The 12,965-nt window shown below is 39.8% G+C and overlaps 1 protein-coding gene across 3 annotated transcripts in view; it reads right to left on the reverse strand.

The window, feature by feature from the left end:
* Nucleotides 1–4,361: 4,361 nt before the first annotated feature.
* The window catches only part of OXR1 (oxidation resistance 1), a 230,509-nt gene continuing 221,905 nt past the window's right edge, over nt 4,362–12,965 (reverse strand). For all 3 annotated transcript variants that reach the window (XM_056854201.1, XM_056854200.1, XM_056854202.1), the window contains 5 exons: nt 10,942–11,067; nt 9,692–9,844; nt 8,297–8,392; nt 6,998–7,071; nt 4,362–4,685 (listed from right to left, as the gene is read on the reverse strand). In XM_056854201.1, the coding sequence (XP_056710179.1) occupies nt 4,550–4,685; nt 6,998–7,071; nt 8,297–8,392; nt 9,692–9,844; nt 10,942–11,067 (585 nt within the window). In that variant the 3' untranslated portion in view covers nt 4,362–4,549. The remainder of the gene's footprint in view (nt 4,686–6,997; nt 7,072–8,296; nt 8,393–9,691; nt 9,845–10,941; nt 11,068–12,965) is intronic.

A 12,965-nucleotide genomic window follows, 5' to 3' on the forward strand; every position in this document is an offset into this window, starting at 1 on the left:
AGATCAACAGAGACAGCAATGTTCAGATTCAATCTAGTTTGTCTAGGAAAATATATTTAAGTATTCTAGTACCTTTCTAGGCGGGAAGAAGTCAAAATTTTCTCCTTGTATGGAATTCACACACTTCTCCAGCTCAACTGTGTGGAGTTTTTTATAAAGTAAACTTGTAAATAAAGCATATATTCAGAATACAATGAAATTAAAGTCTGTTGAGCAATGAAGGTAGCTTTTGTTCCCATTTGGTTCATATTGTATGTTAGTGGTAATCGTTTGAAGATTTGTAAATTGTTACAGTTCCATTTTGTCTATTAAATGAGTGAAGACTGGAGTTTAAACTGGAAATTTAGGGCACGCCTTCTATTTGACAGTCATTTGAAATATATCCTGAGGCAAGCATAATAAAATATATTGCAGTATGACATACACGGACATATGAAACATTACTTACATATTGTATATTTATATAAACAATGAGTAGTTATATTTAATAACGATCATTATACCAAGATTGCAAAATCCATTATGTACACTATCTATGTCAAATCAACTGTTCTGAAATTAGGTTGATATATGCTTGTTTCTAATCATGTGTTCTTGAATCTGATAGCCAATGCTTTAAAAATACATAGAATACATAGAATCTGATAGCCAATGCTTTAAAAATACATAGAATAATACTCTTAATACATAAATGATTTCTCCCCCTGTACTATGTAATCTTTCACTTTGAAAGAAAAACCTGTCTTCTTACAGAAGAAAGATGTAGGAATATTGTGTCATCACATCGGTGTTATTCTGTTTGTTGCTGCATCAGTTCAGTATTTAAAAAATATTAAATTGACATTATAGATAGGCTGGAACAAAACTGAATTTTTGTCTGTAACAAGTAAGCCTCTTTGCCACCTAAAATTTTCTACTTTATAACCTTGTAAGCAAATTAACCTAAAATGAAAACACACAGAGACTTTTAATGTAAAAGTCCTGTTCTCTTTGGACAATAACATTCTAATTTTTGCATTGAGTTTCTTGTATTGTTTACTGCGGGATTAACTTCTAATATACTACAAATGTCACAAAAGGAAACTCTTTCTGAAGAATAGAGACCCAATTACTGAATGTCTTACTTTCAGAAAAACAGAGCATTGTATCACATTTCACTTTTATAAAGTAAGAAATGAACTTCAGGTCAGATATCTGGGCAGACATTTCAAACAGCTTGTTCCCCCCCCCGCCCCATGGGTATTCTGAGAGCACATAATTAGGGCACACCAAGGACACATTCTCTAAAACCTATTCATCTGTGGACCACATCTAGGAACAGCAAGTTCTACAAATTAATGATGTTTTGTGAGGAGTGTTTGACTACTTAGCCATACACATAGCCATTTTGTTCTGAAACTACTGCCAGTCACCTCCCCCACCCCAGTCATGGCACTTACAGCGTCCTTTTGGAGACAAGATAACTAGAACTATACAAAATATTCCATAGATGGCCTCACTATACATTGGTGTGATAAGATGGTGTTGTCATGCCTTTCCTAATCGTCGTTATATCAAGGCATTTCAGCATGACTCACCTCTTAGTGGGTTCTTGTAGGCTATCCGGGCTGTGTAACCGTGGTCTTGATCACCAGCCCAGATAGCCTACAAGAACCCATGAACTCTGACCGTCAAAGCCTTCGACAATATTTCACCTCTTAAGTGTTTAAAAGATGAGTTCACCTCTAGTTGTCAACAAAAGAAGAACTCAGCAACCAGCACCAGAGACATTAAACTCATCTGAAGTATTATACACAGGTACAGACCTACATTGGCTCTGAATTCCCAATATTAATGTCATTTCAATGTTAAATCATAGTCTTCCCTAGCAGGCTGTACAATAGGAAAGGCAATAGGAAAACCAAATCTTGTTATCTTAGATACAGACAACTCACCGTGAACTGCTAAGCAGTCATAAAATATATACATACAAGATCAGGTGCAGGAAAGGAGCCAACAGTAGAATGTGTGAAGGAATCAAATGTCGGCCCCTCCATGTATCTATGTATCCGTTGTTTTGATTTTACAGATGTGGTGGAAAACTGAGTCTTCCTCAAGATCACTTAGTGAGTCTATGGCTAAGAAGAGTTGGTTTTTATGTGCTGATTTTCTCTACCTTTTAAGGGGAATCAAACCAGCTTACAATCTCCTTCCCTTCCTCTCACCACAACAGACACCTTGTGAAGTAGGTGAGGCTGAGAAAGTTCCAAGAGAACTGTGACTAGCCCAAGCTCACTCAGCTGGCTTCATGCGTAGGAGTGGGGAAACCAACCCGGTTCACCAGATTAGAGTCCACTGCTCATGTGGAGGAGTGGGGAATCAAACCCAGTTCTCCAGATTTGAGTCCACCACTCTCCACCACCACAGCATGCTGGCTCTATATCACACAATGTGTTGAACCAAAATATAGTATCACAGAATCATAGAGTTGGAAGGGACCACCAGGGTCATCTAGTCCAACCCCCTGTACAATGCAGGAAATTCACAACTACCTCCCCCCACAGTAGTAGTTTACTCATTAACTATGTTAGCTGATAATTGGGCCTTAACTACCATCTCACAGGATGAAGACAACATTTCTGCCAACTACTAAATTCCCATACAACATCATAGAATAAACGGCACCACTAGCATGAAAGCAGTAAGCAGACGTACTTGCCCTTCAGGAAACACTCTTGTTTCTAAATAAAGCCCAACTCAAGTTTAATGTTACACTTATTTAGATTTATTTGCTATATATCACTATGACCTTATAGTACTTAAAATCCATTACAGGATTGTTTATAATTAGTCTTAAACCCACAAAGACAATAATACTGCTGTGGAAGACCAAAGGGGAGAAAAAGCCATTGTAATTTATTTACAGCTCCTTTTGTTTGTAAACATTGAATCTACATATACTATAATAAGTTCTAACAGGAGTAAAGAGCTATACACCAAGACTGAAAATTATGCCCTGTATTTTTAGCCATATTGAACATTAGCGTATTATAGATATCTGCCCCTTTTCCATAGCAGTAAGCGTCCTTCCGATAAGTGGTCAAACTTCTGAAAGAACTGGATATAGCGACATACTGTACAACTATAGCTATTTATTTAAGCCAAACCATTTGGCTTTTTATTCCATTTCTAGAATAATTTAAAGTGCTAGAAGCAACCCGTCAATCAACACTTTTTTTTCCTTTCTAAAATAACAAAACTACTTTTAAACATTAATTTACAAGAGAATCTATACAATGTTCATCTGGAACAGCTGAGATTTCAGCACAAAGTCATTCACTGTCACACTTAACAGCATTTTAATTTTTTTGTTTGTTTTTTGCATAAACATATAATTAAGCCTGGAAACAAATGGTTGCTGAGTGATTATTGCCACAATGGCTTCTCAGTTTTCTTACAGAAGTGGACAAGAGCTACTGATTTACTGTATTATAGCCTGTCTTTTTTTTTTCTTGAGGTCACAGAACAGTAAGTTTGCATATTACAAGTCTACTAAATTACGATGTCTACCTAGAGTACATTACCCCATTGTATCAGAGCTGGTGCTAACTGCAGCTTACAACATAGATCCACTCAAAAGGGAAAAAAAGAATAAAAAGAACACCACACCTACTTTTTTTTCTTATTTTTTTGGACAGGAGTAATTTTCAGAGATGATGTACGAGGCTACAACAGAACTCTAAAACAGCCTATATAGAGATATATAGAGATATATCTGACATTTTACGCTGATTGGAAAAAAATGCATTTTCATAGCCTTAGTACACGTAATGCTCTGCTATAGCTCCAGTTCATCCACTGAGTTTTGCTTCCTTTGTCTGATTAATGCAGTGGAGCCCTCCTATTCCTTCGCTATCGTATTCATCTTGACTATGTAGCTCAAAGCTTTGCCCGACGTTTGTCCCAAGCCTGCAGATCATTAACAGCATGTGCAAAATGCTTCAATACAATCATCGGGGCAGCTGGGTTTTGAGTATAAAATGCAACTGATAGGAACTCTGTAGGCATGAACAGAAGAAGTGGCACCGCTGAGCAAGGATGAATACTTTCATTCTGACTGGCATCAATGTAATTGTTTCTACCAATGGTCAAGACTGATTACTGGTGATGATTTCAAACTCTTCATTCATCTCTTAATTAGGCCCACAGGGACATACACCATTGGGGTTTAACAGCACCCTCGGTGAATCCGCCCTACCAGAATAAGAGTGGGGGGAAAACAAAAGGGATAAGAACCCACATGACAACTGTGAGCTGCATCCTCAAATAAAGTATAAAGATGACCTATGAACTTTCAAAATATAAACAGGCTGATGAAAAAGAATCCAGAGCACAGTAGACATCCCCACCCCAACACTCTGCTTATCTAAAAAAAGTATTTGGATGGCCATGCAGAGAACTTTGAAAGGCATCACAAACAAAAATGCTGTATTATATTGCTTTAAGAGCTTTTTGAGCTGCACTGATCCATGACAGGTTTGGGACAACCTTTTGTAGAAGCAGTTTTTATTTATTCAAAGCCCCATATTTCAATGTCTTGTATAATGAAGTCTTCTTTCTTAGAAAGAGTGCAATTCCCAAACGTTTTACAAGAATGACTTCTTCCGTGGTAAAGATCTCCATCGAGCCAGAGTGCAAATTCACCCCTGTAATACAGATAAGAAATTTAGTTCCCCACATTTCGTTAATAAAAAGTAGATAGAACTACAACTGGACAAAAAACTGATTTGAATTTCATCCCAGCTTGAACAATCAAATTGTAGCTGCATTTGAAAGCAGTTTCACATCCAGGAACAGATTTGGGAATCATTAGTATCAAGATGGAAGCAGATACTATGAGCATGAATACTTCTACTTTTATTACTGATCTTTGCACTAAATAGTGTGGAATATTCCTAGTGTTTCATGTATATTACCCTGTTCTATTATGCTGAGATAAGACATAATTCTGCAGAGGCATATTGTTTATCAAATGACCTCCCTACTGCTGGATACCTGACATTTACTTGTTTGTTTGCTTCAGGTGCCAGGCTAAGATCTTCCTGTTTATTCCAGACTTTGGTTAGTTCCTGTGATAATTTTTTGCATTCTGGTTTTGATGTCGCAACTGGCTCTTAAGAGCTAACAAGTGGGAGGCCTGCAAGACTGTCAGAGTAACAAGTTGCCCATAATAATCTAACAGAGACAGCTGACAGGTAGCTGTCAGATCAGAGGCATCTAGGATGATGCAAGAGGCAGCAATAGCCTTGCAGGTTCTAGGGTGAACTGCAACTAACCGGTTTGAAGCAGTAGGATGATGTAATACTGTGGCCAGGTCTACAGGTGGCCTTATTGGTTTCAAGTGGTGTTATGTATATAAGCCTATGTAACTGTAACTCTTGTGTTGGGAAGTTTGGTGGAGAGAAGTGTGCATGACGGTTTGTTTTTTTATCTGTGCACTGTAAATTAAACAACACTGTTTTCTATAAAGCAAGGAGTTCTGGTGGTGTGTCCTGGATAACTGCTAATCCGCCTGCTTCCACGTCAGAGACTTGCGGGGGGGGGGAATCCCATCTCCCCCCCCCATCACAGCTCCAGGCCCCCACCACCTACCTTAAGCTCGCTGTTGCAGCAGGTTGGCCCAGAGTCTCTTTCAGTGTCTGCTGCCCAGAGCTTCCTCCGCCAGGACAGCCAGGCCCAGAGTGGATCCCTGTGGTGGTGGCCACCACCATTTCAAAAAGTATATTTTATTTGGCAAGGGGGGATTCAAACACCCCCCCCTATTTAAAAACAATGTCAGATTTTTGTGCAGACTTAAGGGGTCCTCCAAGTCTGCAGAAACATCTGTTTGGGGTAATTGTGGCCCTGATCTGTGGATTTAGGTATCTGTAGATGGGAGCCACATTCGGGAATTAGATATATAGCTACTGTAGCACACTGTTTTAATGAGATGTTTTCAGACTTTATTATACTGTGTTCTTGTAACTGAAAGCTACCTCAAAAACCTGTGGCTGGTGGGCAGAATAGAAGCAGTGTTATTTTTTGCATACAGTGAAAACAATATAATTATATTTTCTTAAGGAGCAGCAAACTTTGTTGATTCCTCCCTCCCACAGCAGATCACTTAGCCCCCTGAGCTTTCAGGATGGGGGAAATCAGCAAAAATCACTGACCCATCTTAAGAAAACTTAAGGGCATTTGAGTTAGCATAATGTGGTTTGATCCAAGTTGGGACCTTCAATCTAGTTGTTCACTGCAGCCTACAACAAGGGTAGCAGATTGTGAGCTCAAGGCCTGGCGTCAAAGGATGGTTGGAAGCAGGACAGAAAAAACATCCAAACAGCCCGGAGACACCGCAGGCTCCAAAACTTATTCTCCCTAATAAAGAATGGAATTTAAGAAGAAGGGGACAAATCAAAAAGCTGGTTTTTAAGGGATTGAACAGACAGGATAATGTGCAGGTTACAGACAATCATTTTGCCTCTCTTTCAATGTTCCCTCCCCTCTGTCTATCCCTTCCTGTTCTTGGATGTTGTGCTCATACATGAAGGAGTGATTGTATTCTTGGGGAGAATGAGAAAATAAGAATATGGAAAAGGATATATGAATAACTGAAGCATGGCTGAATTTTTAAAATTCTGTATACATTGATAAGGCACAAATGAAAGAAGAGGGCAGCATCTCAGACCTAGCTGGAGAAGAAAAACTCCAGAAGTGTTGGTAACACCCCATGGAAAGTATCACGAAGCACAGAACACTTGTTTGAGTTATGCAGGAACAAGAGAAAATAGAAATTCTGAAGGAGTCTTAGGCACGAATATTAATGATATTCAAAGATACGTATTCATAGTGACTTGAGTAATTATATTTCAGTATTTGATTTGTGAGGGCAAATCGTTATTAGCATGGTAACTCTATAAAGATTTTGTATGAAGATTAAATCAGTTCTTAGTGACCAACAGAGAAATTAATTACTCACCCTCCACCACCAAAAGCTAGGGCATCCATGTCTCCTTTAATGAAGAACATATTGTCTCCAGTCCACTTGAATTTCTAATGTAGATACAGAGATTCAAGGAAGTTATTGTTAAAACAAAGCAACTGTGTCATTAAGTTCTGCGCTGTGACCATTCAGGTAAACTACACTCTCTTGCTAGTATATACAGTTTCTCCAATTGAAAACCTGATCAAATACAAGAAAACTGAAGCAAAAACAAAGACTTGACAAAAAAAGCTCTCTCTACTTCTACTCAAGACCAATTAAAAATATAATAATTCACAAATTATTGAAAAGCCTTCTTACATTGGGCCTCCTGTTACAAACTTGTGTTGCTTGTCTGGGGTTAGTTTCCAACCCCAGTGGGAGGGTGTTGTAGTTTGGTTTTTTGTTTGTTTGTTTGCAGAAGGCATACAGAAGTGTCTCTATAACTTTTTCATTTATAGGAAATAGTTGTCTGCGTATTAATAAACTAATGGCAAAAGCGTATTAATGGCAAATGCGTATTAATAAACTAATGGCCATTTACCACTTGCAGATTTTTTCCCTGTTAACAAAAAAGAACCTGGAACATATAACAGCCACAGAAATCTTTGCCTTTGCCACTGTGGTGCTTTTTAACCCAACATTTGTAACATATTGCAATACAAAAGAAGGCATTTTTAAGTGGAGAGATACAGCCCATCCTGATAATCTGGAAAACATTCACCTTGACACAAAATAGAAGGAGGCTGTAGGTAGCCAGACTGGTCCGAAGCAAAATCCAGAAACAGAAACCACATAGAACTCTTTCTTAGGTCCAACCATACTGCCTTGTGCTATTTTGGTTGATCCTAATAAAGGGTACTGACTTGGGCTTCTATTCATGGGTTTTTTACATGGCCACAGAGAGGCAAGAAAGGTACTGCAAACACAAACAATGTAAGTAATTATTAATATTAAAAAGCCAACACACTTTCATAAATTTTAAAGGAAAATATCTAACTTCTTGGGTTTAAAAACATGTTTTTTGTTGTTTCAAACCAAAAGTAAAAAGTATAGCTTTACAATGAAATAGAACTGGTGTCCATTATACAATAGCAGAGGCATGAATTATGTGAACGTGTTTTCAGGCTCTGGTTGTTTGGGTACTGTGAAACACAATGACTTCTGCCACTACAAAAATGTTTTGTGGACTTTTTTTTTAACCCCAAGATATATTTGGAATTTGACTTGGGATAAAAATATAGCCCAGGATATAAAAGTCTAAGTTTTCTCCGAGTGCTTGTGCTAAGTTTTTACCTCAAAATCTGGAGCGAAAGTAAAAAGGAAGGTTTCTCCAGTGCCATAAAAACCATCACTGACTTTAAAGGGCTCAGAAGCTAGTGCACCGAAAATCTAGATAAAAGACAAATAATTTAGTAATCATGTCATTCCCCAACTTGCATTTAGGTTCAGCTTAACCAGAAGAAAGTCCCACGGATTCCAGTTCAGTTCAATTTACTTCTAAGTAGTACAGTACTAAGAGCCCCGTGGTGCAGAGTGTTAAGCTGCAGTACTGCAGTCCAAGCTCTGCTCACGACCTGAGTTTGATCCCGATGGAAGTCGGTTTCAGGTAGCTGGCTCAAGGTTGACTCAGCCTTCCATCCTTCCAAGATTGGTAAAACGAGTACCCGGCTTGCTGGGGGTAAAGGGAAGATGACTGGGGAAGGCACTGGCAAACCACCCCGCAAACAAAGTGTGCCTAGTAAATTGTTTCTTGTGGGTTATCCGGGCTGTGTAACCGTGGTCTTGGTATTTTCTTTCCTGACGTTTCGCCAGCAGCTGTGGCAGGCATCTGATGCCTGCCACAGCTGCTGGCGAAACATCAGGAAAGAAAATACCAAGACCACGGTTACACAGCCCGGATAACCCACAAGAAACAATGAACTCTGACCGTGAAAGCCTTCGACAATATTCTGCCTAGTAAACATTGGGATGTGACGTCACCCCATGGGTCAGGAATGACCTTGCTTGCAAAGGGGACCTTTACTAAGATCAATGCACAATATTTAACCGAAACAGTCTGTAACAGCGATGAATCAACACCTCATCTCAGTAAAATATCAGGAATGAGGACGCAGACAGTTCCAGATGCTAGCTCTTCCAGTAAGGTAATGCAACTGGGTGTATCTCAGTAATACAGGTCTTTCAGAGTGCACGAGTTTCTAGCAACACTGGCTAGTAAGACACCACCTCACTAATGCCTGATGATGATCCTGCTAGCATCTTTGAATTAGTAACCATCAGAAAGAGAATGAATATAGACAGAACACAGACAGCCCCTTTATTTCCTTCCACTTTTTTCATCTAACCTTTTGCAGCAAGCTGTCAGTATACTTCCCACTCTCAATTCCCGAGGGACTATTAGGAGAGATAAGGTAAGCAGAGATAAACAACAAAGTGTACATATAGGATCAAGGTGGACAGAAGTTCTGCTTCATGCGCACTGGCATGCAACCCCCTCCAAAATTCTCTGCATAACTTTGGGGAGCTTCAGAATCCTGAACAACTGGACTCGGGCTGACATGTTGCAATTTTTGTCGTGGACAAGATAACCTGTAGCCACAGTTTGGCTGTCTTAAAACAAAACAATTTTTTTTTGTAGCGGAGGGTGAGGACAAATCAGGAAGACAATCTACATTGCAGTGTTCATACCTGCCCATCGCTGTCTTTGATAACCAATAGTACTGGGGTGTCCAGCCCCATCATGGTTCTGTAGAGTGTTTTCAAGCTCATGCCATGCTTTGCAGTACTGTAGACCAGGGTCCACGGATACCCAATAGTTCGAGGTGGAAGATGCTTTGTAAGCTAATAAAACAGAGATACAAGTTAAAAAGTTAAAACACATACATATCGAAGGCAGTGACAGTTTAGGAATGAGGCTATTCTATAGTTTTACAGATGGCTTTGAAAAGGAGATTGGACAAATCTGTAATAGCTCTAACAAAAAAGGCAAATCTGTGATTAGACAAATCTGTGAACAAAACAGTTCTAGTGCTGGAGCGGTATTCTTTCACAGAACTAATCAGTAAAGGTGGACCTCACCTACCAAGTTATTCCTAGAATTAGTTCATGGCTCCCATATGCTTTTGCTCACCATCCTGCAGACACCAGGCAAAATAATGTGGGCCATAAGCAGGGTAAGAAACCTACTGTGATGCCCAACACGAGCCCTACCAACAGTACCCCTTCCCTTATTGGGAAGTGACAGTGGACATCACAGAAAAAGCTCCATTTTGCACTGCCATAAGCATGTGCAGTGGCATCCAGAGATATTGCAAATGACAGGAAATGCAGTGTGCAATATACCTGGATGGTTACTGAGCAAGCTTTCAGAAGCACCCAGGGCCTAAATCCTCAGGGCTTCTATCAGGATAGAGCTTTGGGCTCTCCCACTGTTGCCACTCTGCCTTCTCATATTAAGTTTGGGGAAAGGAAGGGGTAGGTTGAAATGGATGCATTTGAGATCGGCATGAATTCTAGACAAATCAAGGTTCAACTTCCCAATTTATAGATTCTGCCCAATCTTTAGAACCAAGTGATTCAGCTTAACGCAACAGAATTGTTTTCAGAAAGACAGCAGGGTACCAATCTTTGTTTTCTTTACCCAGACTATTGCTATTGTCCTTGTCTGGCTATATTGAAAAAATAGGAACAGTAAATCAGGATAACCCCTACACTTTCACGATCTGTATACCAGCTACAATTTAGAAACAGAAGTCAACCATTTCATATTCACTACAATTTTATACATAATTGCTTTTTAATCTCTAGTTTTTACCAGCATTTTCAGGAAAAGGAGAAGACTACTGGTATAGTTTCGCTTTCTGCAGTAGTACTTAATGCAGCTGCAAAGCGTTTTGCTAGAGCACTGTAATGAATGCCATAGCTTTCTTATTTCATACCTTTTCAATCTGTTCCAGTTGTAGCAATTCACTGGGGTCGCTAAGATTTGGCCGAAACACCTCTGGCTCCAGTTCGGTCTTGATGGTTGTTCCCTGCTTTGAATTTATGTCTTCCCTTGTTGTTATCTGCAGAGAGGGAAGAAAATTAAATCAGCATTCAAAATGACGTGCAACCAACCTCCAAAACTTCAAACGCCCATTAAAGCTGCACATGCTTATCCCCACTTGGCATCACTATGTACTGTGGAATGCCAAATCTTTTAAGGATAAGCAGACCACTTCCTACTGCTCGGAGATCTGTTATGTTTTGTGGACCGTCCTCCCACCATTTGCAACATCACTGGGGTCCTAATATATAGTGACTGGAAGACAAATACAAGTAAACCTCTTGCTCTTTTACTCATCTCATCAAAGCACTCTCGTAATACTGAGATGAAGGTTTTGGCTCATATGGCCAACATGCAGTCTTTCTAACACACATGACACTGTGCCCGAACACAGATAATTTTAGCAGAGGCTCATGTTTAAACTCTGATCTGCCCCATGGACAAAAAGTCGGGGGGGGGGGGTCCACTCAAGCCCAGCAGGGGGGAAAATCTCTTTGTGAACAGACTGCAAAGAAACAAGCCACCAGCAAGAGGAAGGTTCAGTAAATCCAGTCCATCATCCACTTTAAAAATCATACCCCCTTCGGTAATTTGGACAGTCCCCAAACTGTGAGCATGTGCATCTGCCACAGCCATGTTCCCTATTTTGGAGCCATATGATAGGATCTAGAAATACATTTTTTAAAATAAATATTGGCATAACTGATGCTTAGCATCCATTTTAGCGTAAAAGGTACAAACGCTGAGCTCTGGGCAGCATGCATGGTTCTCAACCCAATCCTCATTTTGTTCTCAATTGTGTGAAAAGGGTTAGGCTGAGGGAGACTGGAAGGGCTAGAAGAAATTCACCCAGTGAACTTCACGGGTGAGTGGGAATTTGAACCTCAGTTTTCCAGGTCCTAGTCTGACACTCTAACCACTATGTCACATTGGCTTACTTGAAAACAGGAGTCACAGTGTATTTTTCTCCCATGGAGCAAGTTCGTCCCTTGTCCCTCTTTACATTGCAGATTACAGTTGTACTAATCAGCAACTGGAATGCTGTCAAGCACATGTCTCTTTTCCCTACACCTGAATGTTAGGTCAGCTATCTGCATTTCTTTAAAAAAAATAGTATTAACACGTATTCAACCAAACATTTTTAATCTTATTAAAAATAATTAAATGTTTGAAAAGATGAAGAACTGCTCATGGGAGATGTTCTTGTGATATTAAAAATGCACTGGCAAGCTACAGCTACTAAAAACAGGCAGGACTGGTTTCTCTTAAGCCTGATTCCTGAACACTGTTATATACACAACAAAATGTGGCAAGGGCTTCTACAGCAGGCTTTACTGCTTACACGCCTGTACTCATCCATTCATTTGCATTCTCTTTCTGTGTGCTTAAATTTAAAAAGCTTAAGAAACCATTTTATCGGCACAGAAAAACAGCTCCGCTTTTCATTTTTTCCCCAAGAGCAGACTACTGATTAGACAGTTTGTAGATTGATCACTGGTGTCCTTCCTCAGGACAGAACTAGACATTGAAGTGACAGACTTTTAAATGGGTATGTAGCTGCTAAGTGGGTGGGAGGGTAGGGAGAAGAGAGACAGAGTTTAAGCAGAGAAGCAGCAGGTAGGAAGACAGTCCTGAATCTCCAGTTGCCACTTTCCTCCATCCTCCCTCAGGCCACCACCCTAACAGAGTCCAGAGAACAGGGGTTCAGTAGTCTACTTCTGTCTAGTTTCTATCCTCTTGGCATTGCCCATCTGTCCTGTTTCTTCATGTGTCTTCTGTGGTTGTCCATCTTGTCAGGCATGATCCTGCCACTGAATGTATTATTTGGCTTTCAGAAGGTGCCTAAGTTCCTTGCAACCACCCTCTTCGCTTTGCAGCACGACACAAAGTTTTCTTTCAATATGAAGCCTAACATAA

Source organism: Euleptes europaea, chromosome 8, assembly GCF_029931775.1.
Source record: "Euleptes europaea isolate rEulEur1 chromosome 8, rEulEur1.hap1, whole genome shotgun sequence".
NCBI classification, from domain to species: domain Eukaryota; kingdom Metazoa; phylum Chordata; class Lepidosauria; order Squamata; family Sphaerodactylidae; genus Euleptes; species Euleptes europaea.